We start from the raw sequence: 26,592 nt of genomic DNA, 5'->3' as shown, positions 1-26,592 counted from the left end.
CTGCTCGTGCTTATCATTGCCCTCTTCCTCACTTCACTGTCTCCCTCCCTCTTTTCTCTTTCGCTCCTCAGCAAAAACCAAACCAAAACCAAAAATGTCTCACCTCCATTTTTGATCATCCAAGCTCTTCCGATCCTCATAAAAATCACTTCTTTGACTAAAAAAACCCATCTTTCTATTGACCCAGAAAACTCTGAGCCATAATCCCAGTTGGGTTGTTCTGTTTCAGCTGAAACCCAACCCAAAGCTTCAATCTTTTTATCTGTTTCTTTCTGGGTTTGATGAGTTCTTACAGTTGTGTCTGACATGGTTACTGATACGTATTCGAAGATGATGTCCGAGATGTCAATGCGATCCATGCTCAAGAACAACGGCGGCGATTACAGTGAAGATTTGAGTCTGTTGATTCGTCAGCAGAGGCAAGAAGTGAGTGACAGAGAGAAGGAGCTCAATCCATATCGAAGTGGGTCGGCCCCACCAACCGTTGAAGGGTCCCTGAACGCCGTCGGCGGCCTTGTAGACGACGTTAACACCGAGGAGGAGCTCCGGTCTGATCCGGCTTATCATAAGTTTTACTATGCAAATGTCAATCTCAATCCGCGGCTGCCGCCGCCGATGAGGTCCAAGGAGGAGTGGCGGTTTGCGCAGCGGGGCGGCGGCGGAGGAGGGTCTGGGGTTGGAGGCATTGGGGATAGGAGGAAAGGCGGGAGGGGTGGTGGTGAAGGTTCGCTTTTTTTCGGTGCAGCCGGAGAATGGGGCGGCGGCAAGGAATGGAGAGTGGGGAGGAGATGGGCTGATTGGGTTGCCCGGGTTGGGGCTTGGGAGTAGGCAGAAGAGTATTGCGGAGATTCTTCAGGTGAAGGGTTTAGTAAAGTTTTGATCTTTAATGGTTTTGATGTGTTGTTATCTGATTGTTCTTATGTGTTGTTGAACTAGTTGGGGAAAGTTGTTTATCTTGAATGGTTGTGTTTGTTGTTATCTGAATCTTTGTATGGTGGTTCGATGTGTGTAGTACTAATCGAGTAAAGCTGCTATCTTGAATGGTGTTCTTTGTTATCTGAATCTTTGTATGTTGATGAAGTTGTTTGTTTGTGTTTATGATGAGAACTGCTGTTGAGATATTATGTTTCAACCTTAGCGTACATGTTATTCGTTCTTATAAAGCAGACCAAGTTTTTGAAACTATGTAGTTGCTTCTGAGTTGTTAGTTGATGAGACTAATTCCACGAGTTGGGGTTGCTTTGGGATTTGTTCATGTGGTACCTTCGTTTTGTGAAGTTTCCCTGGTTAACTTTGATTGTCTACTGTTTTTTGCCTAAGTTTATTTGAGTATTTTCATCAAAGCTGTGGTCTTTAACTTTGGTATTTGGATGCAGGATGATATACAGAATACAAGTGGCTCAAGGCACCCTTCTCGCCCAGCTAGCCGGAATGCGTTTGATGATGGTGTTGAAACTTCAGACACCCAGTATGCTCAGATGCATCGTGATCTGGCAGCTTTAGATGCTTTGCGCTCTGGTGGAAATAAGCAGGGTTTGTCTGCTGCCCAGAACTTCGGTTCCTCGGGTTCTCATACTTATGCTTCTGCTCTAGGTGGTTCACTGTCAAGAAGCACCACACCAGATCCTCAGCTTGTATCTAGGGCTCCTAGTCCTCGGATTCCAACTGTTGGAGGAGGAAGAGCTTCTTCCACTGATAAAAATAATGTCAGTGGTCAAAATACGTATAATGGCATCACAGCCAATGTGAATGAGTCTGCAGATCTGGTTGCTGCATTATCTGGTATGAACCTGTCAAAGAACGGCAGGATGCATGAAGAGAATCTTGCACATTCACAGATTCAAGGTGATAACCACTTTGATATGCAAGGGGATCGGAACCATATCAAACAAAATTCATATATGAACAAGTCCCATCTGCATTCTGTTTCCCAGTCTACCAAAAACTCTTATCAGAATATGGCCAAAGGTAGTGGATTTGGGAGGGATCAGAACAACCCTTCATTGATGTCTGATGGGCTAGCTGAAATTAATAATCCTGCTGTATCATCTGCTAACTCATACTTGAGAGGACCCTCTTTACCAGCTCTTAATGGCAGAGGAAGCTCAGTCTCTCATTATCAGAATGTAGACAATATGAATTCCTCATATGCGAACTATGGGTTGGCTGGGTATCCTGTTAGTCCATCGTCACCCTCTATGATGGGGAGCCCACTGGGTAATGGTAATTTACCACCCTTGTTTGAAAATGCTGCTGCTGCCTCTGCAATGAGTGGCTTGGACTCTGGAGCTTTTGGAGGAGGTATGTCTCTGGGACCAAATTTGTTGGCTGCAGCTGCTGAGTTGCAGAGTATGGGCAGGGGTGGAAATCACACTGCCGGGGGCGCTCTTCAGATGCCCCTGATGGATCCTTTGTATATGCAGTATCTAAGATCAAATGAGTATGCTGCTGCTGCACAGCTTGCATCCCTTCATGACCCCACAGCAGACAGAGAAGGCATGTATATGGACTTGCTGGGGCTGCAGAAAGCTTATCTGGGACAATTGCTTTCGCCTCAAAAGTCACAGTTTGGTGCTCCCTACATGGGTAAATCTGGTAGCTTGAATCATGGTTATTATGGAAATCCAGCATTTGGGCTCGGCATGTCTTATTCTGGAAACCCCCTTCTCCCAAACTCTCCCGTGGGACCAGGTAGTCCTGTTAGGCATAGTGACAGGAACATACGTTTTTCTTCGGGGATGAGGAACATGAGTGGAGGTCTCATGGGAGCTTGGCACTCAGAAACTGGTGGAAACTTCGATGATAGTTTTGCATCCTCTTTGCTGGATGAGTTCAAGAGCAATAAGACTAAATGTTTTGAACTTTCAGAAATTTCTGGCCATGTTGTTGAGTTCAGGTATATATCTTCCCTTTAATTCTTTCCAGTATCTCTTCTATGTAATTTACTCATTTAGTTTTGTGAACAGTGCGGACCAGTATGGGAGTCGGTTCATTCAACAGAAGCTTGAAACTGCCACAACCGAAGAAAAGAACATGGTTTTTGATGAAATTATGCCCCAAGCCCTCTCTTTGATGACCGATGTGTTCGGTAATTATGTGATTCAGAAGGTGATTTCACCCTCCTCCTTAGATTGATATACCCTTCTGTGCCAGTTGCATATGTTATGTGTACTAGTGTGATGTGCAGGGTTTGAAAAGAGATATTTAATAGTTCTTTATCTGGCTAACTTTTGCATTTTGTGTTCAGTTTTTCGAGCATGGTTCTGCAGCACAAATTAGAGAACTCGCTGATCAGCTCACTGGGCATGTGCTGACCCTAAGCCTTCAAATGTATGGCTGTCGAGTGATCCAGAAGGTACGTTCAGTTAGTTCTGGCAGTTACATGTCATATTACTATTTCGGTTTCTTGTGTATAAAACCGGTATCATACCTTTTACAAGTTGGTTATGAACTTGTGGGGCAGCAAAGTTGGGTTATGAACTTCTGGGAGTGTTTTTTTGTTTCTTTGTTTTGGTTGGGGGGGGGGGGGGGGGGTAGGTTTTTATGCTAGAACGCTACTTTTTAAGATTTTCTCCAGTTATTTCCATGGAAGTGGGATATGACCTTAGGTATAGATCATCTAAACTTGACTTACATTGTAGTACAAAATTTTGTTTACAGTGTTCAGTGAAAGTCTGTAAAAAGATGTACACTATCACATGAGATGCATGCCATAGAATATGAGTTTGATCCACTGTCGTTTTTATTTTTTAGGCTATAGAAGTTGTTGATCTGGACCAGCAGACTCAAATGGTCACAGAACTGGATGGACACATTATGCGTTGTGTTCGTGATCAGAATGGGAACCATGTCATCCAGAAGTGTATTGAATGTATACCTGAAGATGCTATCCAGTTTGTTGTTTCAACCTTTTATGATCAGGTTGTGACACTGTCAACTCATCCATATGGTTGTCGTGTCATACAGGTAATATCCATTTCCCAATCATGTTTGGATGTGCATGCCCGGCAATCTTTTACCGTGTAACTTGTGATTCTTAATAATATAATTTTTAATCTAACAGAGAATTTTGGAGCACTGCCATGATCCCAACACACAGCAGATAATGATGGATGAGATTCTGCATGCTGTTTGCACTTTGGCACAAGATCAGTATGGAAATTATGTTGTACAGGTTTGTTGTATTTCTAGGAAACTTAAATCTTTTCATATCATCTTCAAGAATAATCCCACTTTGCCTAGATAGATTCCACAGCATCATTGGACCTCTTTAGATACATTAAGCTTCTGGGGTTGGATACTGATTACATGGTACCTGCTTAATATCTTCCACATTTTACTTCTCATCTTAAGCCCAACTTTGGTTGGTTCATTAAGTACTTGTGACCTATCAATAGTGGGAGGGTTAAATAATAATTCAAGATTCAGTCACGTTCTTGATATTGTACCATAAAGAACTCCTGATTTAGTGGCCATGCTTTTAAGGTTGAAGCTTAATTATAAATCATAATGTTGGTTAATGATATTACATTTTTCTCTCATTGATTAGTCCAACATCTGTGCTACATGATATGTACGGGTCAGACTTCCTGGTGTTCTAAATAATCATCTGATTTACTGTAAAGATTGATTGGAACTTAGTAAAAATACGATAATACCACTTTGGTAGTGCTTGAACTCGATGGCTGAGCAGCTTTGAATACCTTTGAATACATTTTAAACGCATCTGTTTCTTCACCTTATGAATTAGTTTTATCTGTCAAAGCAGCTTTGCTGCTCATAAACCATGAAGCAACAAATATGCTGTGACTACAGTTAAATCAAAGTGCTATAAGCTGATTGTTTAATGTTTACTTGAAGTGCACCTGGCGGCTAACTACCCACCTTCACCACTCATATATTGTAATTTGTGAATAATTTTGAAAATGAAAAATATTATATTACCCCCTTCTGCTGCTACATTCACCTGTCTATCTTTTACATTGAACTTGGTTATTAATTGTGGGTTTGTAATTTTACAGCATGTGCTGGAGCATGGAAAGCCAGATGAGCGCTCAGATATAATTAGGAAGCTAACTGGGCAGATTGTTCAAATGAGCCAGCAGAAATTTGCCTCCAATGTTATAGAAAAGTGTTTAACTTTTGGAACTCTTGCTGAGCGCCAGGCCCTTGTCACTGAGATGCTTGGTACCACTGATGAAAACGAACCCCTTCAGGTTGGTCCCTTATTTGGCTCTATAAGTTTAAAGCATGAACATTTTCTGAAGATATTCACTTATCCTAATTATAGTTATAATTCCTGTCTTCTCATTGATCAATCTTCAAATATTTGACGCTGTAGCTAAGTTTACATCTTGTGGGGCTGTTCCATACACTTCCCAGATCTTTTGATTACACAATTACCTAAATTGGTGGTCCTTTAGGTTAACAATGGGTGAAACTAACTGGTCGAAAACCAAGTGAACTCATTGGCTTACTTCCTGATATCATTTAGATAGTTGGTCATACTGTTTGTATTGTGTGTTGTTCCTATGCTTAATATGACGATTAGATTTATGTCATGGGTTGGTGTATCTATCCATCTTGCTAAACAATGAATTACATCCTTCCGTATAATGTGACTTTTTGATACTGAACTGTTACTGATTAAGGGTGATCCTTTTACTTTAGGTTAACGAGGCCAATCTATTTCTTCTCTTTATTTTCTTTCTCTTCTTCCCCAAAGATTGCAGTGTTTTGCCAGATTTCCATACTATCTTGTACATGTCGAAGGTCTTGTATTATTATTATTTTTGTTTCTTGTTGTGAGATATTCCACTAGCTGATATTGTGTAGCTCTGATAATGATTTTTCTAGGAGTCAAGGATATGTAATTTCACGATTATGTCAACTGCTAATATCCCATCTTCAACTTCTTTCTATGTGTCTAGGCAATGATGAAGGACCAGTTCGCAAATTATGTTGTACAAAAAGTTTTGGAAACTTGTGATGACCAGCAACTTGAGCTAATCCTTAACCGTATTAAGGTTCATCTGAATGCTCTGAAGAAGTATACTTATGGGAAGCATATAGTTGCACGTGTAGAGAAACTTGTTGCTGCTGGAGGTACTGTTTCTTTTCTCTTTTGTCTTTGTTTCCAATTCTGTTCTTTGCCTTTGTTTGTACCTGAGATGCAAACTTCATATGCTCTACGTCTATCTGATTGTATTGCATCTCATGTTAATGGTGCTTTCAGTATGAGTGCTCTACTACACTTGCAGACATTATAGAAACTAGTGATCAACTACCATACTCCAGAACAGGCATATGCCTACACACGTATATATGTATATGAATTATATAAAACACACATATATCTTTCCTATTCATGTGCTGAATCTCTATTAGCATGCACCGCCGCATATCTTGTCTTTCATGAAATACCAGTTGTGGTACAAAATTTAGATGTATCAATTATACCAGGAGTGATGGAACATATTACTCAGAAACATACTTCTGCGTCTTTTGGGTTTTCCCCACTATAAGAATAATCTATGTAATTTCTGGCTTCTGATTGACATGCTGAAGATTAAATGATGATTCTCTATATATGCCATATGGTAGCCATTATGCTATCTAGATAACTAACAAATTTCTGATTGTTTTGCAGAAAAGAGGATTAGCATCCTGACTCCACAATGTCCACCTGCTACTGCTACTGCTACTGCTTAGATGGGGCGCGCGGGAATGAAGTTGTACAGCTAACTGAGGATAATATGAGCCCCTCTCTCTTTGTTTCATGTCTAGTAAAGGCTCTGTCTATTGAAATGGATAGGAGCAATGAAAATAAAGATTGTTGGTTGTACTTAAAAACTGTACATTGTTAGTTTGAGGATATACCTTAGAGTAGTCGCGGCTCAGACGGTGAACACACCTGAGGCCCCTGCAGAGGAGATAATTTAGTGTACAAGTTTTAAGGGTGTAAAAAGCAAGGCGGTAGTAGTTTTGTGGTCGTGACTGTACAAAAAGTATGTTACCGGGTGGAGTCCTCCATAAGTTTTTTCCCTTGATGTATGCTATTGATGATTTTCTATTTCAATTAAGGAACCTTCGCGTTGAAGGCTTTGAATCCTTTTTTAAGTAGTTTCAGTTATTTTGATAATGCTGTGCCGTATTCAGTACTGCTGTTTTATGAAATGAAATGCTTTGTTTATTCAATCATAGTTCATAGTTCTGTCGACATATTAGATCATCTGATTGATGCTCATTGAGTGATCACTCTTTGTTGCCTACATTTTCTTTTCAACTGCCCCTCTTAGGTTCATGCCGAGGCATCATGAAATTTACTGATAAGCTGTTGTAGTTACTATGCTGTCTTCCTTATGCTGTTTCTTACAATATCCTTTAACTATGAAAAGAAACAAAAGAAAACATAGATCCAAAAGGTTCATATCATCGACGGTTAGCGACAACAATACATTGTCATTCCAAGTTCGGGGGACAAAATGTGATGACATACCTAGGGGCCACACATGTCTTAAGCCCTGTAGAATCATCAAAGGCATAACTATAAGCCCTGGGGCAAATAGCCTTAAAAAGATGCCCAAAAACACTAGGCTTACAACTCTTTGGATTTGCAAACTCCCCAGTACAGCAGTACCTATCTGTCTTTGCAGCCAAACAAGCACTCTTACAACCCACAACCCTACCTCGTTTCTTGATGACCAAGGCAAGCGGGCAGCATACATTCAAGTCAGCCTCACAAGCAGCAACACCACATCCTACACCCCCGCCAATAGGCACCATAGAAATAGGCACGTTGAACCCATCAACCAAGCTCACATCGTAGAAATGCAGGGCGGATTTAGGAGTTCCAAGTGTCATTTCGACAAGAGTGGCAGGGGGAACTCCACCGAGTCCCCTACATTGTAAGAGGCCGGCACAATCACCGGTTAGGCACGAGCCCTTGCCGGTGCTTGGATCAAAGCAGCAGCCTTGCCTTCCCCAGATTCTTCCAGACCAGTTTTGAGGAACTTCAAGAAGGAGTTGCTCGCCACTAGGAAGATGGAAGCCGCCGTCTAGAGGAGTAGGGTGGCCTGCAGTGCCGAGGATCCCGGGCCATATGCTGTCCTTGCAGTTGTTCACTATGATGAGTTGAGTCCCATCTGCAACACATTGATACAACAATGATAATGTTACAATGCAAGCCTTGTAAATCCTTGTAAATTCAGAAACTTCTATAGAAAATAAGTTTATGAGATTATACCAGTGAAGGAGAGGGAGATGAGGAAGCAGAGGAAACAGAGGACTTGTGAGATTGGCATCTGATGATATGATATGAACAATGAAGCTGGATCAGGGAGTTTTATATAGGCGATTCCTTCTTTCACGCTAGCATGAAAGGAGTGGTAACTTTAAAGAACCAACTGCACATGTTCTAACGGTTACCAATTGCAAGAGTTGCAATTTTTACTTTGTAAAAGTTTGCTAAAAGTGAAAATCCACTTGCATGTAAAAAAGGTTTCGTTTCTTGGACTGAAATCAGCGTGGCAACTTAGTAAAGTCTCCAACTTTAGTTCGTCTTTAGCATGAGGTTCCATGCTCTTTTGCTCAGTCTCACTATAGAATACCAAATTTATTGTGGGTTGGATCTGCTAGTCTTATGGAACATGAGCCTTGTCTGGGAAAAAAAGAAGTGAACAAAAGAGCAACTCTCCTTTGTTCCATGCCGGAGAGTTGTTCAGGTACCTTTGAGAGCCAGTGGGTTGCATACGAAGAAGACACCAAATGGAGGGGAATCGGCCATGGAAAGAACCCTAATGACATTCGCAAATAGGGTATTGAAATCATTGCCTGTGCCAATTCAGCCATGAGTGGCATTGCCTCGATATGGAGCAGGGTGAGAGATTAATGCCAACGAGACTTTGTTGGTAAAATCTCTTATGACATCAAATTTTCTTTGGTAAAAGTTCATAAGCTAACCATTTTATCCTTGATGAAGACTTCGGGAAAAAAGGTAAATGAGAAAATGCTTAGAATCTTTCAAACTTCTTTAATTCTCAAAGAAAAGAAGTTAATATTTTTTTAATCGGGAATGAGGGTAGCAAGTCGTAACACACTCACACATGCATTATTCAACAAGCGCACGAACTCAAAGCTATAAACTGTTGTAAGTTGGGACTCAAATAAAGAAGTTTGAAGTTCACGTATATCTCATGTATTTCAAAATTTCAAATATTATTACTGTATTGGGTCTTTTATGACCTTTGTTTTTTAATTCCAGACAAAAAAAATTGTATTGACAAGTCTCATATCGGCCCAATTTATCAATATTATTTTGTGGTTTATAGCACACTCCTAACACTTTTAAAGGTGAAGTACACCTTTTCAACGGCTCCATAAAAGCTCCATCGACTTAAAGTAGTACTTTACCTAAGCTTTTGTAAAATTGGAGGAAGAGCTAAATTGATCATAGACCAATTTCTTGTTTACTTGGGAGTTTATCTTATCGTCGCAAACCAGAACCCAAACCTCAATACAAGCTTCATATCTTAAAGTAGTACTCTATGTCTCTACCTAAGCTTTTGTTACGATGGACTCTACCCTATCGTCGCAGACCATAACCCAAATCTTACTCCTTCCTTGCATTCCAGTTTAATTTCACTATTCTATTGGGTTTGAACGATAATTTTAATTTAATTCACTAACCCATATTACATCCTGAAATAAAACTATGTTGATGTCTAGTCTTCCCCTGCACTATTCTATTATATTAGGTTTGGACTATCTTTTTAATTTACTCCACTATCCCATATTACATCTTGAATCAAAACGCCCCATGTTGATTTCTAGTCACTTACAAATAAATAAGAGAGGATCATTTTAGAGACCATGACAACTAAATGCAATGAACATGATATTTTGATAACATATTTGTATGAGATGATCAACATACCCTTTGTAAGTAGAGTGCTAGTAACATGATAAGTTTTTACTCACCCTTTTTTTTTATAAGAAGTTTTTACTCACCCTGATGCTACAACAGTACAACTTACAACATGCGACATCAACCGCATCTAAAGAAAATCAGCCCTCTTTGCTTGGATAAATAACTACCACGGATCGCCGGTTCATTTCAATTCGCCGGTCCGAGTTTCAACTCTAGTCACACGGCTCGTTACCGATGCAACCGGAACGTTAGGTATCTCTTTCCCCAGACCCGTCCAAACCTCCAACTAATCTCTGACCGGATCACCGGCTAAATCTGGTCCTCCACAACCGGCTGAACCAAACCCTAACCGGCCCGTCCAGTCACCCGCCCCCACGGTTTATAAATAACCTCCTTAACTACCTTAACTCGGTTCTGTTTCCCAAACCTCGGTTCTGTCTCAGAAGCAACCCAACACGACCAAAACACAAGTAAGCTCTCTTTGTCTCTCATTTCCCTCTCAGTTTTTCGTTTCCTTAATTCAATCAGTGGTAAAGTTACTGTCTTGTGTTGAATTGCTTGGTAAAGTTCGAAACTTTGAATCAAAAATTGAAGAAGAAAATGAATTAGGCCAATTTTTTTTTTTTTTTTTTTTTTTTTTTTTTTTTTTTTTTTTTTTTTACTAGTGGATAATTTGCTGAGGTTGAACATTTTCTGAAATGGGTTCAGGTTTGGTAATGGAGCCTGTGCCCATTACGTCACAGAAACATGACCCGGCTTGGAAGCATTGCCAAATGTTTAAGAGTGGGGATAGAATTCAGCTCAAGTGTATATATTGTAGCAAGTTGTTTAGGGGTGGAGGGATTCATAGGATTAAGGAACACCTTGCAGGCCAAAAGGGCAATGCTTCAACTTGTTTGAGGGTCCCGCCGGATGTTCGGGGTTTAATGCAGCAGAGTTTGGATGGGGTGGTTGTGAAGAAAAGGAATAGGCAGAAGCTAGATGAGGAAATTACTAACATTACTCCCCCGCAGGATGGCGACGTGGACTCACTTGGTGGGACTCAGAGTGATGTGAATAATGCGGTTCAGTTGGTTGGAGTTTCGGTTGAGCCTATATCGAGGTTGTTGGTGAATCGAGAGGGGGTGACGAGTGTTAGGAGTATGGATAGGAGGAAGAGGGGGAGAGGGAAAAGCTCATGGTCGTCCCATGGTGTTCATGGTGTTTGTAATGGTGGTGCATTGGTTTCTAGGAAAGTGAATAGCTATGTTCATGAGGCGATTGGGAGGTTTTTGTTTGATATTGGGGCACCTCCGGAGGCAGTGAACTCGGCTTATTTTCAACCGATGATTGATGCAATTGCTTCAGGAGGTCCGGGGATGGAGCCTCCCACGTGTCATGATCTTCGGAGTTGGATATTGAAGAATTCGGTGGAGGAGGCGAGGAATAATATTGATAAACACAGGGCGACGTGGGGAAGGACTGGTTGCTCTATTTTGGTTGATCAGTGGAACACGGAGTTAGATAATGTTATGCTTAGTTTTCTGGTGTACTCTCCTGAAGGAACTGTGTTTTTGGAATCAGTGGACGCATCAGCGATTATAAATTCCTCAGATGCTCTTTATGATTTGCTTAGAAGAGTGGTAGAAGATGTTGGAGTAGGAGATGTAGTGCAAGTGATTACTAGCGGTGAAGAGCAATTTGTAGTTGCAGGCAGAAGGTTGGCTGATACTTTCCCTAATCTGTTTTGGATTCCATGTGCAGCTCGTTGTCTGGACCTGATCCTTGAGGATTTTGGTAGTCTTGATTGGATACATGCAGTAATTGAACAAGCTAGATCCATCACAAAGTTTGTATACAATCACAACGTAGTCTTAAATCTGGTTAGAAGGTCCACTTTTGGCAATGATATAGTGGAACCAGGAGTTACTCGCTTTGGTACAAGCTTTACAACATTGAAACGACTGGTTGATCTGAAACACTGTTTACAGGTCATGGTGACTTCACAAGAGTGGATGGATTGCCCATATTCAAAGGAACCAGGGGGATTGGAGATTTCAGATCTTATTAGCGACAGGGATCAATCATTTTGGTCCTCATGCACCCTGATTGTTCGTTTGACAAGTCCTCTGTTGCGAGTTTTGAGAATGGTTGGTTGTGAGAAGAGGCCTGCAATGGGTTTTATTTATGCTGGAATGTATCGAGCAAAAGAAGCAATTAAGAAGGAACTTGTTAAGAGAGAGGAATACATGGTGTACTGGAATATTATAGATCAAAGATGGGAACAGCATTGGAATTTTCCTCTTCATGCTGCAGGGTTCTACCTTAACCCCAAAATCTTTTATAGTATTGAAGGAGATATTCATAATAGTATCCAATCGGGTATGTATGACTGCATAGAGAGAATGGTTCCTGATATAAAAGTCCAAGATAAAATCATGAAAGAGATAATTTCGTACAAGAATGCTGCTGGGGATTTTCGAAGGAAGATGGCCATTCGGGCTAGAGATACTCTGCTTCCTGGTGAGAGCTCATTATATAAGATTTGATATATATATTTCCAACCATGTTTTATGGCATATCTTACACTGTTTTAGTTATTAGCACTTTTAAAGAGTACCTGTACCATTGAAAGAAAAATATGGAAGCTTCTTGATATGCTTTACAAACACAGTTCAACTCGATCAAAATAGTATATGTGACCATCTAGAAGCACTTTATTTTTTACTTAGATTGGTATACGAAGCTCGTTGATCTTTTGGTTGTTGGTCTAACTGTTGATGCCAAGGAAACTGTATTTTGTCATGCAAGTAATATTTGATCTGCCACTGTTCAACTGTTATCTAATTATTCCTTGAACATACTTGTCTCAGCTGAATGGTGGTCAACATATGGTGGAGGTTGCCCGAATCTGGCTCGCTTGGCAATTCGCATTCTGAGTCAAACTTGTGGTTCAATTGGGTATAGGCAAAGTCAGATTCCTTTTGAGAAAGCACATGGCATAAGGAACTGCCTAGAGCGCCAACGTCTCAGGGACCTTGTCTTTGTTCAGTACAACCTACGACTGAGGCAAATGTAAGCAGAAAGCAATTGAGCCTGTATGAATTTTTCAATTGGGGCCAAAAATGGGACGCGGAAAAAGTTTGTTTTTTGTTGCTAATAATAATTTATTTTTCTAACAGGGTTGATAAAAACAATGGAGAAGATTGTATGGATCCTATATCATTTGACAGCATTAGCTTAGTTGAAGACTGGGTTACAGGGAAGGACGTGTGCTCGGAAGACTTTGAAGGTTCAAGTTGGATGTCACTTGACTCACCCTCTGCTAGCACGATGCTTTTAGGGCCCTCAAATGATGATGCCGAGGATTTGGGCTCTGGTAATGTATTATTACCTGGAAACGACAGTGTTAGTTATTACTGAATGAGCTTGGTTCCTTTAATTACATTGTTTATCTTGGTCGACATGCAGGGTTTTATGATGGTGAGATTTTCAGTAGGGGAAAAGACGGGGAAATAGAAATTCTCGAAGACAATGTAGAAAATCACTAGCACCGCATCCATGACATAGTCCCATGGTTATGCATCACCACCTTGTTCTCTGCAATCAAGCAAGTGATGATGTTGTAAAGTAAATGTGCATAGGGGTGTTTGGCAAATTTTGAAGCCTTAAAGACAGGTAGTATTAGTTTTAGAGAAAGGTGCATTGCAGCTGATAATTAGAAGCAGATAGTTTGTAGCCATTAATGTTAGTTAGTATTTATACGCCTCATATGTTGTCGTCGCTTATGAGTAAATTTCATACTCGCTCAAAACCATTAGTATCATCAGTGTAATGTTGTATATGCAGTGAAGAAATTTAGCATGTTTGATCATCTTCTTTCTCTATCCATATTTGCTTCAGGTGGAACTTAGGAAGGTTCCCACTTCCCAGCTACATGTGAATATGTCTCTTTTAGTTATCAGGGAAGATACGCAATCCTCATTTTTCAACCTCAGTCCATGCTCTATCTTTTGCATTGGGAAATAGGCTTGAGCTCGAAGACTTTCCACTTCCCACACCAAACATGTCCTTAAGAACCTATACAATACAACGTGATAAATTTGACTATATTCGTAGGAAGCTAAAACCAAGTGAAATGTCGGTGTTCTATTTGGATCCATTGTTACTTGTTAGTATGACATATTGAGCTTTCTAGATGCGTTTTTCATATAAAGGTCGAGTAGCAGAACCAAACTAAGTTATTTCTTCATGTTTGCTCAGGCAAATCGTCTGTTTAGACGATTTTTTCTCTTACTAGGGTTTTTTTTTTTTTTTTTTTTTCTTTTTCTTAGTTTCACACAGGAGAACCATCATACTATTGGGTGACTGAGTTGCATGAATATGCTTTTCATGATAATACTCATAATAGGATTCTGTATTCAGCTAAAAATAAATCCCACCAAAGCTTTTCTGTTATGGTGTGGATATTACCTCTAGAGCTCTTCACATCTAACACAACTCGTAAGTCCTAAGCCATGATGATTCATGAAGACAGGTGAAGGGGATCCGTTACCAGTTGATGTGATATTTAACACAACCGAATAAGCTTTTCAGACTGACCTATGACTCTATGAGTATGATCTTATACAAGAAAAATACTGATAGTAAATTAAATCTTCCTCTTTAAAAATTAGGCTGTCATTTGCAAGATTGTTTAATCTGAAAGTCTACTTTGGTGGTTGGAATTTTGCAGCCAACCCTTTCATTATTCACTTTAGAATAAAGTAAAGCTTCTTGTTAACACCTCTGCATTACTTTAACAAGACAGGGATACCTCCACCAGTGAGTGTGTGGGGGAACTATGATCCAATGTGATTGAACCTAGAAGTTTCAATCATGATATGAATTTGCCACCATCAACCCAACTTGAAGTTCATGGTTTCTGGATTAAAACCATCTATAAAGCAAGCACTAACTTTACATCAAATGTGGATTCCAGCAGCAACACATATTACATGAGAAACTTGGAACCAGTCATTCATCAAACCTAAATGAAATTCAAAGATGAAGAAGAAACAGCTTTCTATAACTCTATATTAGAGGAATATCAGGTAACAGATAATTTACAACCCCAAATGGGTAGGACAATGATCAAATTTACATCAAACTAGGATTGCGCTCTGTATTGATTCAACAAGAAACTATAGATTCAAAGAAGAACAAAAAAAAACACAGAAAACTGACACTATCTTGGGTGGCTACCAGCTGCTTTACCAGGTTCTTCGGGAGGTGATGAGCTTGAACCAGCTTCAAAATCAACATCCCCTTCATCACATGACCAAGTGCTTGTCTTATCAAAATATGATGATGGAGGATACGAATAGGAATGCACATAATCCTCAAACTCACCACCAGTACTACCATCACCGCCGCCTTTTGAACTTTCATAAGCGCCTGGAGATGCCACTGCCTCAGGCAGGGGCACCTCACCTTCCAAGTACCTCACTACCTGCCTCATTATTGGCCTTGCCTTTGGCACATTGTTGGAACACATTAGGCCTAACTTGAGCACCACAACAACCTCAAACTCATCAAACTCACCCTCCAACTTTGGATCCACAACATCAAGAATGGAACCAGCTCTCCACTTATCCCAAACCCAATCAACCAAAATGAGCTCCTCGGGCAGCGCTTTCTGCTCAATAGGCCTCCTCCCACACACCACCTCAAGCAAAAGAGCACCAAGAGCAAACACATCAGAACTTGGAGTTGGTTTCCCAGTCCTGGTGAGCTCAGGTGCAAGGTACCCCAATGTGCCAACCACTCTAGTAGTTGTTGGGTTTGAACCATGCTCATATAGCTTAGCAAGACCAAAGTCACCAAGCCTCCCATTCATCTCAGCATCAAGCAACACATTCCCAGCCTTGATATCTCTATGAATCACAGTCTGCTCCCAACCCTCATGCAAATACAACAGCCCTGAAGCCACACCCTTCACAATCTTAAACCTCTCCTCCCAGCTCAAAATCGCTCTCGGATTCTCAAACAAGTACTTGTCCAAACTCCCATTAGGCATGAAGTCATACACAAGCAACAAATCTCCTCTTCTTCTACACCACCCCAACAACTGCACCAAATTCCTATGCCGCAGCCTGCCTATACTCGCAATCTCCGACACAAACTCTTGCAATCCCTGCCTGGATTCATGAGATATACGCTTCACCGCAACTTGTGTATCCGAATTCGGCAAAGTCCCTTTGTAGACTTTCCCAAATCCACCAAATCCGATCACCTCTTTCTCTCTAAAATGCCTTGTGGCCTTCTTCAGCTCCTTGTATGGAAACCTATGAGGACCAATGTCAAGCTCCCAAGCTTCAATCACTTCACGGTTCTTGTACTTCCTAACAACATAGAACCCCAAAACAACACAAATAAACACAAACATCAAAGCAGCACCAACTGAAACACCAACTACCACACCTGTATGTGTCTTCTTAGCCTTTGGAAACTTAGGCAGAGTCTCCAGATACAGAGACTTTGCATCTCCATTCATCTTGAAACTCCAACCCAATATGTAATGAGAACTAGCCAACAACCCAGTTGAAGATGAGAACCCCACATACATATAATCCTGAAAAATCGGAGAGAGATCTACATCGAATGTCAAGATCGAAGTACTAGGTTGTACAGACGTAGGTGAAAGCTTCACAGTCACCTGCTTCTTGTCTGCATCGTAACTCACCCAAGCTTGGATCACATCCCCACTTTTAAGATTGAGCTCCTTCTTGGTCGTGTTCCGACCGTCGTAGTAACCAGCTGCAGTGGAAGCATTAGAAGCCAAGCTGTTTATATCGATCCCAACATGATTGTCATTAATATCCCCGAACTCAAAGTCTTGAACTGTGTCGAACTCAACTGCGAAGATGTGGTTGGAGAAGTTTCCGACGACTGTGGAGTTGAGAATCCCGAGGTACTGGCTCGGCAGAGATCCAGGGAGCTCTTTGGACGGTGAGATTACGAAGGCGAGGCCGTGGCCGCCGAGCTTGGGGTACTCGGGGTGAATAGAGAAGGCGAAAGCGGTGGAAAAAGAGAAGGCTTTGTTAGTTGTGGAGTTTCGGAATTGAACTGGGGAGGAGTAGAAGGCGTGGCCGAGTACTCGGAGAGTGTGGTTTGTGAGCTTCAACATTCCGTTGGGTTCAATCTCTGCGACGCCGTTGAGGGTCATGTTGGTGTTGCCGCCATGAAAGCCGTTGTAGAGGAGCTCGAGGTCGGATGAGGTTGATGGGGTGGAGAGGAAGAGGAGCAGAAGCCAGAAAAGGATGAGTCTTTGAGCCATATTGAGTGTTGGTTTGTGAAGACAATGAGAATGGTGGAGGGTTTTGATTGAAATTGTTGGTCTTTGTTCTACCACCTTTTTGGGTTAGTGCTTTGGTTTGGTGGGTTGTGGAAGAAGTGAGAGAGAAGAAGGAGAAGAAGAAGAGAAGAGAGGAAATGGGTTTGAGGATGGTGAATTGTGAAGAGGGAATATACTGGCATTTGATTGAGGATTATGATTGAAGGCTACTTTACTGCTCTGCGTAGAAGTAGTGAAGTAGTGAGATGCAGTATGAGCTAGCCTCCAACCACTAATTTTGGTTCTTTCTCTGAAGCCACAATATGATTTCATTTTCATGTACCAAGCTTTAAAAACATGTTTTATCTGTGGTAATTTGGAAACCGTACTCCATGTTCAAAAAATTAGTTCACGGTTCACGGTTGATCCAGATTCATGGTCAAATGACTCATCCTCTCAAGTTAAGATTGCTTGTAAGGGTCAAGAAACTTATCTCTCAAGTTAGAAATGCCTATAAAGTTTCTTGACCAGGATAAAAGAAAAATATGTTACCTAAAGTTGATTTATTGACCAGAATAACAAATGTTACTTTTAACTTCGACATGTGGACTTGGTTCGATGAGATTCTTCTTCGAATTTGAATTACTCTTCTTTTAGATTTAGTTTTTTTTTGCTGTTTAAGAGACTTTTTTGTAATAATTTTTTTCCTCCAAAAAAGAAAAATGGGTGATTTGATGTTATCTGATTATTCAGTCATAAAGTGCATATTTGGTACACGGGTGTACCTCCTTATTGCCTAGTAGTGTCCTGTACTCATGAGAGTAGGCTTAAGATGTATTAATTTTGTGCAATGTTTGGTGTGGTGAAGCACTAAACCTCTTGTACAAGATCACACAACAAACTACACCATCATTTTCTAATTCATTGTTCCCGTAATTCCAACGCCACCACATATTCTTAAGAAGAGATCAAGACCAAGACCACAACTTGCAGCTTGATTGAGAAAAAAGCTAGCAACAATAATGAATTGTGATTCAGACAAACCTCATTGTCCATGAAAAAAGAGAAAAATGTTTGTAGAAGATGAAAAGTAGAAGGTTTGAGTTCAGACAAACCTCCTTGTTCATGAAAAATCTCCTTATGCAGATGCAATTCTGAATTGTGCAAACTCCTAATTTCATTCAAAGCCCTGCTTGTTCATCAATTGCATGCAATACCTATACCTAGATTAATCAAATTCAGCAAATTCTCGCTTGAACATCAATTGTAAGGGTCAAGAAACTTATCTCTCAAGTTAGAAATGCCTATAAAGTTTCTTGACCAGGATAAAAGAAAAATGTTACCTAAAGTTGATTTATTGACCAAAATAACAAATGTTACCTTTAACTTCGACATGTGGACTTGGTTCGATGAGATTCTTCTTCGAACTTGAATGACTCTTCTTTTAGATTTTAGTTGTGTTTGACGTTTAAGAGACTTTTTTGTAATAATTTTTTTCCCTCTAAAAAAGAAAAATGGGTGATTTGATGTCATCAGATTATTCAGTCATAGAGTGCATATTTGGTACACGGGAGTATTGTGTACCTCCTTATTGCCTAGTAGTGTTTTGTACTCATGAGAGTAGGCTTAAGATGTACTAATTTTGTGCAATGTTTGGTGTGGTGAAGCACTAAACCTCTTGTACAAGATCACACAGCAAACTACACCACCATTTTCTCATTGTTCCCGTAATTCCAACGCCACCACATATTCTTAACAAGAGATCAAGACCAAGACCACATTGCAGCTTGATTGAGAAAAAAGCTAGCAACAATAATGAATTGTGATTCAGACAAACCTCATTGTCTATGACAAAGGAGAAAAATGTTTCCAGAAGATGAAAAGTAGAAGGTTTGAGTTCAGACAAACCTCCATGTTTATGAAAAATCTCCTTATGCAGATGCAATTCTGAATTGTGCAAACTCCTGATTTCATTCAAAGCCCTGTTTGTTCATCAATTGCATGCAATACCTATACCTAGATCAATCAAATTCAGCAAATTCTCGCTTGAACATCAATTGTAAGGGTCAAGAAACTTATCTCTCAAATTAGAAATGCCTATAAAGTTTCTTAACCAAGATAAAAGAAAAATATGTTACCTAAAGTTGATTTATTGACCAAAATAACAAATGTTACCTTTAACTTCGGCACGTGGACTTGGTTCGATGAGATTATTCTTCGAACTTGAATGACTTTTTTTTTTTAGTTGTGTTTGACGTTTAAGAGACTTTTTTGTAATAATTTTTTTTCCTCCAAAACAGAAAAATGGGTGATTTGATGGCATCGGATTATTCAGTCATAGAGTGCATATTTGGGTCATAGAGTGCATATTTGGTACATGGGAGTATTGTGTACCTCCTTATTGCCTAGTAGTGTCCTGCACTCATGAGAGTAGGCTTAAGATGTATTAATTTTGTGCAATGTTTGGTGTGGTGAAGCATTAAACCTCTTGTACAAGATCACACAACAAACTACACCACCATTTTCTAATTCATTGTTCCGTAATTCCAACGCTACCACATATTCTTAACAAGAGATCAAGACCAAGACCACAACTTGTAGCTTGACTGAGAAAAAAGCTAGCAACAATAATGAATTGTGATTCAGACAAACCTCCTTGTTCATAAAAAATCTCCTTATGCATATGCAATTCTGAATTGTGCAAACTCCTAATTTCATTCAAAGCCCTGCTTGTTCATCAATTACATGCAATACGTATACCTAGGTCAATCAAATTCAGCAAATTCTCGTTTGAACATCAATTGCAAAAAATACCCAGACCCACATCAATCAAAATCTAGGGAATTCTTGTGAACCCGATTCAAACATTCCTTGAGTTTGAGAGTAGCTTTAATCTCCCATATTAATTTCATCCAGATAAACTTAATATGAGGGATCTAAATGAAGAGGGATGAGGAATGAGTGAAAAAGAAGATATTGATAGCGGAAGAAGAATGATGAATTGTTATATACGCAATGGAGGAAGAATACACAATTGAAGCGAGTCTTAGACAGTGCTATCTAAGGTATGTCTTTTGGAGACCCTTGTTAACGCAGGTTAAGAAGAAAACGAGTGTTATGTTGTACCATTTATTTTAGTACGTACCGGGTTGCACCAAACGTATCTCAAACTAATTAATAATTCTTACATAACACAATATCAGTTAGTACCGTGAAACAAACATGCACAAAATGTAATAAGTAAGACGATCTCCGTAAATATAGTGGTTCTTGGCTTCTCCCAAACATATGCTCAGTTGCTCACACAAAACATCCAAATGATCCAAACTGCTTCATGCAACAGCATATGAAACTAGAACATGCATTCAATTGCATGCACTATTTCTACAACAGTCTATATCCTTTATCTGGTGATATTAATTATTTGGGCCCCTGGGTTTGGTTTACCAGATTTGTCATATGAATAATTGCTTACATGAAAGAGCATACCAGCTTTGTCATATAAATCATTGCTTACGTGAAACAGAGCATGTTATTTTTCATGGTAAATGATTATTGCTCAAGATAGAACACTACTACACTAGTCTGTGTGAATTATTTACCGAACATTATGAACTTTGAAATTTCATTACCCCGAATTCCCGAAACACTATATACAATCCATCTTACCCTACAATAAGTGGATTTGTAATTCAAGCACATGATTCTGGCATTCTGCACTGTTTGTCTCTCTTCTTGTTTGTGGCCATTCACGATCGTCTTGATCCTACGTAGTGAATTGCTGGTAGGATTTGTCGTTGTCGAACTATAGGACAGAGAAATGCTGCTTTGCTCCGGTCCACTCTAAATTCAATAAACCAAACACACGTTTATATCACATAAAGAATAAATCTCAAGTGGTTTATGGGGAGCATTATCTCCCCTGATATTCAATGCAACTGGACTACTGATTAACTTGGTGTTAATACGAATCAATGCCTGTAAGCACTTTTACTATATGGGTATATTTGTTAAACGAGTTTGGATGAGATTCGAGTCATTCGACTAATTTACCTAAAGAGTCATTTGTCTCAATAAATAAACGTGGATTTTATGCACCAAGGTGTACTTGCACCATTAATGTGTAAGTGTAAAAATTGTCGTATGAAAAGATCAAATGAAGACTAGAGACCCGAAATTCCTTCGTTTCAATTTCATTTGTGATCCGATCAAATTAAACGTCCATAATAAGAGTACATCGTCTTCAACCTAGTCACCTCCTTAGTTGGAAACACTTGAGACTATTTTTTTTTGTTTCAATTTTGTTAACGGCATTAGTATATATGTATGTAGTGTAGCGTAGATGGCCGGATCAAAATACTGCCTATTAGTTGTTCGTTTCACTTGCATCTTGGTGCATAGAAGAATTTTCGCTCAATAAAAAGTTTTTTTTTGTTCAACACCCTCTTTTCATATTAGTGTTTTCTTTTGTTCGACACCCTCTTTTTATATTGGTCGCGGTATCCTAAAAGCTTTGATCTAAAACTAATCCGCCGGAGATCTGGATTGTTTGCAAAGGGTCAACAACTGTGTACACCGAACTAATCTATATATAACATTTTTTGACAAAATGAACCACGTAATACATTATCTATGTTTTCTACTAATTGATGACTCATGTATCATACATTTTGTATGAACTCGCATAAATCCATCTGTCTTGAGAATCGAGTACAACTATTTTGAATATGATGTGCGCGTTATTGGAAATTAATATATAACATGTTCCACGCCATACACAAAATTAACAATCCAAAGTCCAAACTATGAGTATCAAAAAAAAAGTCCAAACTATGCATGTATATATTTCTAAATTTAGAAACCGCGCCTTCCTCACTTGTCCAATACTAAATTGTCTTATCAGGCCATCTACTTATGCTGCAGTTGCAAAATGTCAATGATGATCCAAAGTTTCCAAACCATGAAGAATCCTAAACGCAAATCTCATTTACTATTTTACTTTGAATCCTGTGTGTTCAAGTTGTGTTTGCGCCTTTGCGGTACGTTTCAGAAATTGCCACCCATACATGGTTCGCATTTGACCGAACTATGTCAAAATTATTCGACATTTAGCATGCGTGAGTGACGGCCTTTCTGCACGTTGCGCATGTTGGAAGACTAGTGTGAAATAATTGGAATTGGTGGGTAAAAGAGGATGAAGAAGCAGAGGAGAGAAGCACCTTCTTATATTGAACAGTGTGTGCATTACAACACTACTTAAGAGTTTAGAAGATACCAATCCAAGAAAAGGAAGATACAACAACATAAATATTGTTTATCTAAACATCCTTAGAAAACAAAAGGCACTTTCAGTTCTCTCCTTCCATCAAAATACCGAGAAAAAAGACTTGAAATTAAAATGTGTACAAGCAGGTTCCATCATCACTCCTAGCAGTTGGATCAAAGTTGTTTGCTGTTGGATCAGTACAACCTTCAGGTACCGGAACTCGCACTTGTTGCGCTGCTTTGCCTGCACCAAAACAACCACAGAATCTCAGTAAAACATTTTCGAAATCGAACACATTCATCAATTTGAAACTCTAGTTCTTTAGATCAAAGACATTTGCAAACCTCTGAGATGAAAGGACCTAACCGTAGAAAGTTCCTCTGTCAATGGCATCAGCGTTGGCATCACCAAGAGCAGCCTCGCTCAAGTACTGGTCGGCCAGTTGGACTCTCTTCACATTCTCTTGTTCTTGCACAAGCATGTTTCCGTACTCAAGGAGCTTCTCAATTGTCATCTTGGGCTGCTCGAAAGTCGGGGGTCCTTCCTTCGAGTTCACAAGCTTCTTTCCAATGCTGTCCACACCGACACCGGAGATCCACTTCCTCACTTCATCATCGTAAACTCTGGCCCTAAGGGCACCAAAGAAATCTGCAAAACCACGGCACATGATCAATTATCATGTGACACAATATGTGCTATCACATTGTGACGCGACAAATTATTCACAGTTTGACAACATAACATGTTCGACAACTTAGTCTAGATACTTACCGATGGATTGACCGGGGAAGGTGTCAACTAGCTTGACAATATCGGAATCGGGAACACTGTCAGCTTTGAAGATACCAGTGCAGACACCAATACGGTCTTCCCTAGTAGGAGCCCAGTAGAACTTCTCCATACGCCCGTCACGGATGAGAGGAGCATACAATGTTGAGAAATCGTTACCGGTGACGACGATGGGGACACGGGGGTTCTCCTCCTTGTTGTACATACCAGGGAGCTGGACATTGGTTGGGTTATCAGCAATGTTCATAAGGGTAGCGTTAACCATCTGGTTGTTGACAGTGTATTGGGTGGTTCCACCCATACGACCAGCTCCTGCATCAAGATCGTTGATGAAGAGGGCGCACATCTTCCCCTTCCTGATGATATCGGCTGCCTCACGGTACCTTTGCCTGATCAACTTAGCTGGTTCTCCGGCATTTCCACTTTCCAATTCTCCAGCACTCATCATGATAGGGCTGAAAAAAATCCATCAAGAGCTAGATTTAGTAGTTAAGAAACAGAACAATATCCTTCATATATGAACTAGCAAAATAGATTCACAATCTAATTGACATGCATTGACATAAGATCTTGCTTTACTAATAATCTTGAGTGATAGTCTAGTAACATAACACATATTTCATACATGGTCTCAAGTATATAAGTTGTGTTTCTAATAAAGCATGCGACACATAGCAACAATTAATGAAAAGCAAGAACTTAAACTTACCTGATTCCCATCTTAGCAAACACAAGCTCACACTGGAAAGATTTACCCTGACCTTTGCCTCCCCAAATACCAAGGATAAGGGGAATCTGTAAACAAATTGAAGTGATAGTTCAAGTTAATTTCTTGCGATCCTTATAGAACAATTATGAGTACTGTCGAGTATGATACAGACCTTGATGTTAGGCAAGTTCATGAAGTTCTTAGTGATGTGAACAACAAGCTTGTCCATGAAAGCAGGAGCAATGTAGAAACCATCCTTCATGTTGTCCATGTTGTACCTAAACGAAGCATCATACACATATAAACACTGATCAGCTGCTTGGCTCAAACCGACATAAATAACGTGTCCGAAGATTTGTAGCTCTACTGGTTACGGCCATAAAAATTAACAAATTTAGTTACTTACGTGCGAAGTCCAGTACTGATGTAGTCGTAAGAACTCATGATGGCCATGTGAGTTCCGTCGCCCATGGGAGCTTGGAAGAGGGTATCGACCATACCCTTTCCTCTGGTGATGTCTTGTTGGTCATCGGATTCGTCAAAGGCAAGGCCTTTCCATTTGTCCTTGTTGGTCTGAGTGTCTTCATCGATCTCAGACTCTGCTGCAACAATCTTGAAGCTCCCGGATGAGACCTTGGAGCTGGGGAACCTGGAGTTCACTTTCTTCAAGCTGCTTCCCATAAAGCTTGAGCTTGGAACTGAAGCATTGCCGCTAGAGCCATTCAAGCTCAGCTGATTCAATCAACGAAATAAAATAATTACCTTCGTGAATTTAAACCTTAAACTGAAACAAAAATGTACTATAATCACTGGTTGATAACTTTGTATTTATATTCACTAGCGACAACATAACATCCACAATATTGTATAAGACTACCATGTATATACATGCACAATAGTATATGATTTTCATATATTGTTGGACTAAGTGTGAATTACTACGTACTTACCATTTTAAACATTTCAATTAGCTTCTTACTACATGTAAAGAAGTGAAGGCAATATATATATGAAAAAAGGGCGGGAAAGAATAGTACCAGGGCTCTGTTGACAGCTCCGACGGTGGAGACGGCGGTGGCCATTGTCGGAGGAGGATCGGAAGGGATGTGATGTAATATTAAAAATGAGGACCAAAGAGGAGCTCAACTGTTGCCTGCAAGCAAAAAGCAGAGATCGAGTGGTCTGTGATGAGGAACTGGGTTTGAACTTATAGTCGTTGTGTTTGAGCTAGTGAACAGAAATTCACATCCTGAGGATTAGCTTACTCAGTTGCTCACCACCATAGAATCAAGATTGGCTTGCGTCCACGTGGCGAAGGGAGAGTGCATGCAACTATCAGTCTCCATTAATTGGTTTGTTTTGAGGTTTGTTTTCAAGGGATTATCTTCTCCACCAGATGTTAGGGTAAGTTAGTACCACAGATTTGAGAATAGAAGACTTCGGAAGAAAACCATCTCCATTATTTGTGGGTCTTTTTTGGTTTTTTCTATAGAATTAAGGGAGAAGGAAAATATAAAGTTGGAGATGAGGTGAATAAAATGTTTGTGATTGGCAACGATATTCAGTATCTGTTTGTTCTTGGATTTGAACAAAAATACAATATTTTTGGAAACAATATTCATTTCTTTGTTTTTTCTTGGATTTATACAAAAATACAATAATTTACAGACGTGTGTGTGCTGGAAAAGACTAATTGTGCTGGTTCATAATCAGTATAATCCGGGTCAAAGATCCGGGTCTGCATATATCCATTTTTCCTAGCTCATTGAAGCCCAAGATCCCTTTTCACTTGTAGCCTCAAATAAAAAATCAGGCCCAAATTGTATCCCATACTGAGATTACTGGTATCATGACAGTCTGATGAAAAAGCTAGGGCGATATGCATAGTTTACACGATTGAAACTTGGGAACGTGGAAGACAAAAGCATGCCAAAACATGTTCAATTATGTCAATACTATATGTTTTTTTTTCTCGAATTTTTTTTCCTGCACCTTATCCATACAAATTAGGAGGTTCTAGTTGCACCTTGAAATTTGCTATATACCTTTTTTTTTTAACTCAAATACAATTTTCTCATTAGTACTCAAGTAAAATGTATAATACGAATCGATCAGTTGTTATGCGTACAAAGGACAAGCAAGATCATCTGATTAGTATGAGGGTTGTATCCTCATTATAAATTTTGGCTCACAAGAAGCCTACAATCTAATAGCAAATAAATCATAGGCAATTGTTTCTAACAAAACTAAAACAAGAAAATAAAGCCCCCCCCAAGTGAAAAACATGGAGCAAGAGCAATTGTTTCTCAATAAAACAAAATAAAAAAACTAAAATAGTAGAACTTCAAAGCACCTTCTTGTCCTTCACGCTAGGGCTGGGGGCGCTGCAAGTGGAGTTAGAGAATGAGTTTTTGGAGCTGATGGGACGTCCCCTCTTCTTCTTCTAAACTTCAGTTGCCACCAATGCCATCTCGGTTGGTTATGGGATGAGGCCGAGTGCCTTAGCCAAGAGAGCAGCAAGGAAGTTAGGTTGTTTCATTCTCTTGGTATGCACACCAGTTTCATATGATTGCAGCAAGTCTACCAATATACCTTCAACTTCTTAG

The 26,592-nt window shown here is 39.8% G+C and overlaps 5 protein-coding genes across 5 annotated transcripts; 2 read left to right on the top strand and 3 right to left on the bottom strand.

Annotated features, from left to right (window-relative positions):
- The first annotated feature begins 306 nt into the window (after positions 1 to 306).
- LOC101302397 (pumilio homolog 1-like) lies at positions 307 to 7,197 on the top strand. Its single transcript, XM_004307432.1, is given in 11 exon segments — positions 307 to 728; positions 730 to 856; positions 1,377 to 1,910; positions 2,040 to 2,896; positions 2,967 to 3,108; positions 3,248 to 3,355; positions 3,754 to 3,966; positions 4,064 to 4,174; positions 5,022 to 5,216; positions 5,931 to 6,105; positions 6,650 to 7,197. Coding segments are annotated over 11 exon segments (2,946 nt in total). The 3' UTR covers positions 6,712 to 7,197.
- A 264-nt stretch (positions 7,198 to 7,461) lies between these two features.
- LOC101291104 (thaumatin-like protein-like) lies at positions 7,462 to 8,859 on the bottom strand. Its single transcript, XM_004308799.1, has 3 exons — positions 8,728 to 8,859; positions 8,246 to 8,303; positions 7,462 to 8,144 (listed from the first exon to the last, which is right to left on the bottom strand). Exons 1-3 carry the CDS (start codon positions 8,857 to 8,859, stop codon positions 7,462 to 7,464), a joined length of 873 nt encoding a protein of 290 aa, XP_004308847.1.
- A 1,785-nt stretch (positions 8,860 to 10,644) lies between these two features.
- LOC101302111 lies at positions 10,645 to 13,780 on the top strand. Its single transcript, XM_004307431.1, has 4 exons — positions 10,645 to 12,430; positions 12,781 to 12,982; positions 13,090 to 13,286; positions 13,379 to 13,780. Exons 1-4 carry the CDS (start codon positions 10,645 to 10,647, stop codon positions 13,456 to 13,458), a joined length of 2,265 nt encoding a protein of 754 aa, XP_004307479.1. The 3' UTR covers positions 13,459 to 13,780.
- A 1,354-nt stretch (positions 13,781 to 15,134) lies between these two features.
- Positions 15,135 to 17,535, bottom strand: LOC101290822 (L-type lectin-domain containing receptor kinase S.4-like). The gene has a single exon (XM_004308798.1). The coding sequence runs from the start codon at positions 17,223 to 17,225 to the stop codon at positions 15,135 to 15,137; it is 2,091 nt and encodes a 696-aa protein (XP_004308846.1). The 5' UTR covers positions 17,226 to 17,535.
- Positions 17,536 to 22,481: 4,946 nt separating this feature from the next.
- LOC101301819 (ribulose bisphosphate carboxylase/oxygenase activase 1, chloroplastic-like) lies at positions 22,482 to 25,165 on the bottom strand. Its single transcript, XM_004307430.1, has 7 exons — positions 25,024 to 25,165; positions 24,393 to 24,718; positions 24,159 to 24,264; positions 23,987 to 24,072; positions 23,260 to 23,732; positions 22,855 to 23,136; positions 22,482 to 22,731 (listed from the first exon to the last, which is right to left on the bottom strand). The coding sequence occupies exons 1-7, from the start codon at positions 25,066 to 25,068 to the stop codon at positions 22,616 to 22,618; spliced, it is 1,434 nt and encodes a 477-aa protein (XP_004307478.1). The 5' UTR covers positions 25,069 to 25,165; the 3' UTR covers positions 22,482 to 22,615.
- Between the last annotated feature and the right edge of the window lie 1,427 nt (positions 25,166 to 26,592).

Source organism: Fragaria vesca, linkage group LG7 (genome assembly GCF_000184155.1).
Source record: "Fragaria vesca subsp. vesca linkage group LG7, FraVesHawaii_1.0, whole genome shotgun sequence".
In the NCBI taxonomy this organism is placed as follows: Eukaryota; Viridiplantae; Streptophyta; class Magnoliopsida; order Rosales; family Rosaceae; genus Fragaria; species Fragaria vesca.
The sequence above is the reverse complement of the archived record's forward strand: the minus strand, read 5'-3'. Positions and strand labels throughout refer to the sequence as shown.

What these genes read in the sequence shown, in the direction of transcription:
- LOC101291104 (XM_004308799.1), bottom strand. Translation starts at nt 8,859, where the DNA reads ATGCCACTCATGGCTGAATTGGCACAGGCAATGATTTCAATACCCTAT. An exon ending in CAACCCACTGGCTCTCAAAG is followed by an intron (nt 8,304 to 8,727) that starts GTACCTGAACAA and finishes TCATATCATCAG; the next exon opens with ATGCCAATCTCACAAGTCCT. An exon ending in CATCTCCCTCTCCTTCACTG is followed by an intron (nt 8,145 to 8,245) that starts GTATAATCTCAT and finishes AATGTGTTGCAG; the next exon opens with ATGGGACTCAACTCATCATA.
- LOC101302111 (XM_004307431.1), top strand. Translation starts at nt 10,645, where the DNA reads ATGGAGCCTGTGCCCATTACGTCACAGAAACATGACCCGGCTTGGAAG. An exon ending in TAGAGATACTCTGCTTCCTG is followed by an intron (nt 12,431 to 12,780) that starts GTGAGAGCTCAT and finishes TACTTGTCTCAG; the next exon opens with CTGAATGGTGGTCAACATAT. An exon ending in TGCCGAGGATTTGGGCTCTG is followed by an intron (nt 13,287 to 13,378) that starts GTAATGTATTAT and finishes GTCGACATGCAG; the next exon opens with GGTTTTATGATGGTGAGATT.
- LOC101290822 (XM_004308798.1), bottom strand. Translation starts at nt 17,225, where the DNA reads ATGGCTCAAAGACTCATCCTTTTCTGGCTTCTGCTCCTCTTCCTCTCC.
- LOC101301819 (XM_004307430.1), bottom strand. Translation starts at nt 25,068, where the DNA reads ATGGCCACCGCCGTCTCCACCGTCGGAGCTGTCAACAGAGCCCTG. An exon ending in ATCAGTACTGGACTTCGCAC is followed by an intron (nt 24,265 to 24,392) that starts GTAAGTAACTAA and finishes TGCTTCGTTTAG; the next exon opens with GTACAACATGGACAACATGA. An exon ending in CTTCCCCGGTCAATCCATCG is followed by an intron (nt 23,137 to 23,259) that starts GTAAGTATCTAG and finishes GTGGTTTTGCAG; the next exon opens with ATTTCTTTGGTGCCCTTAGG.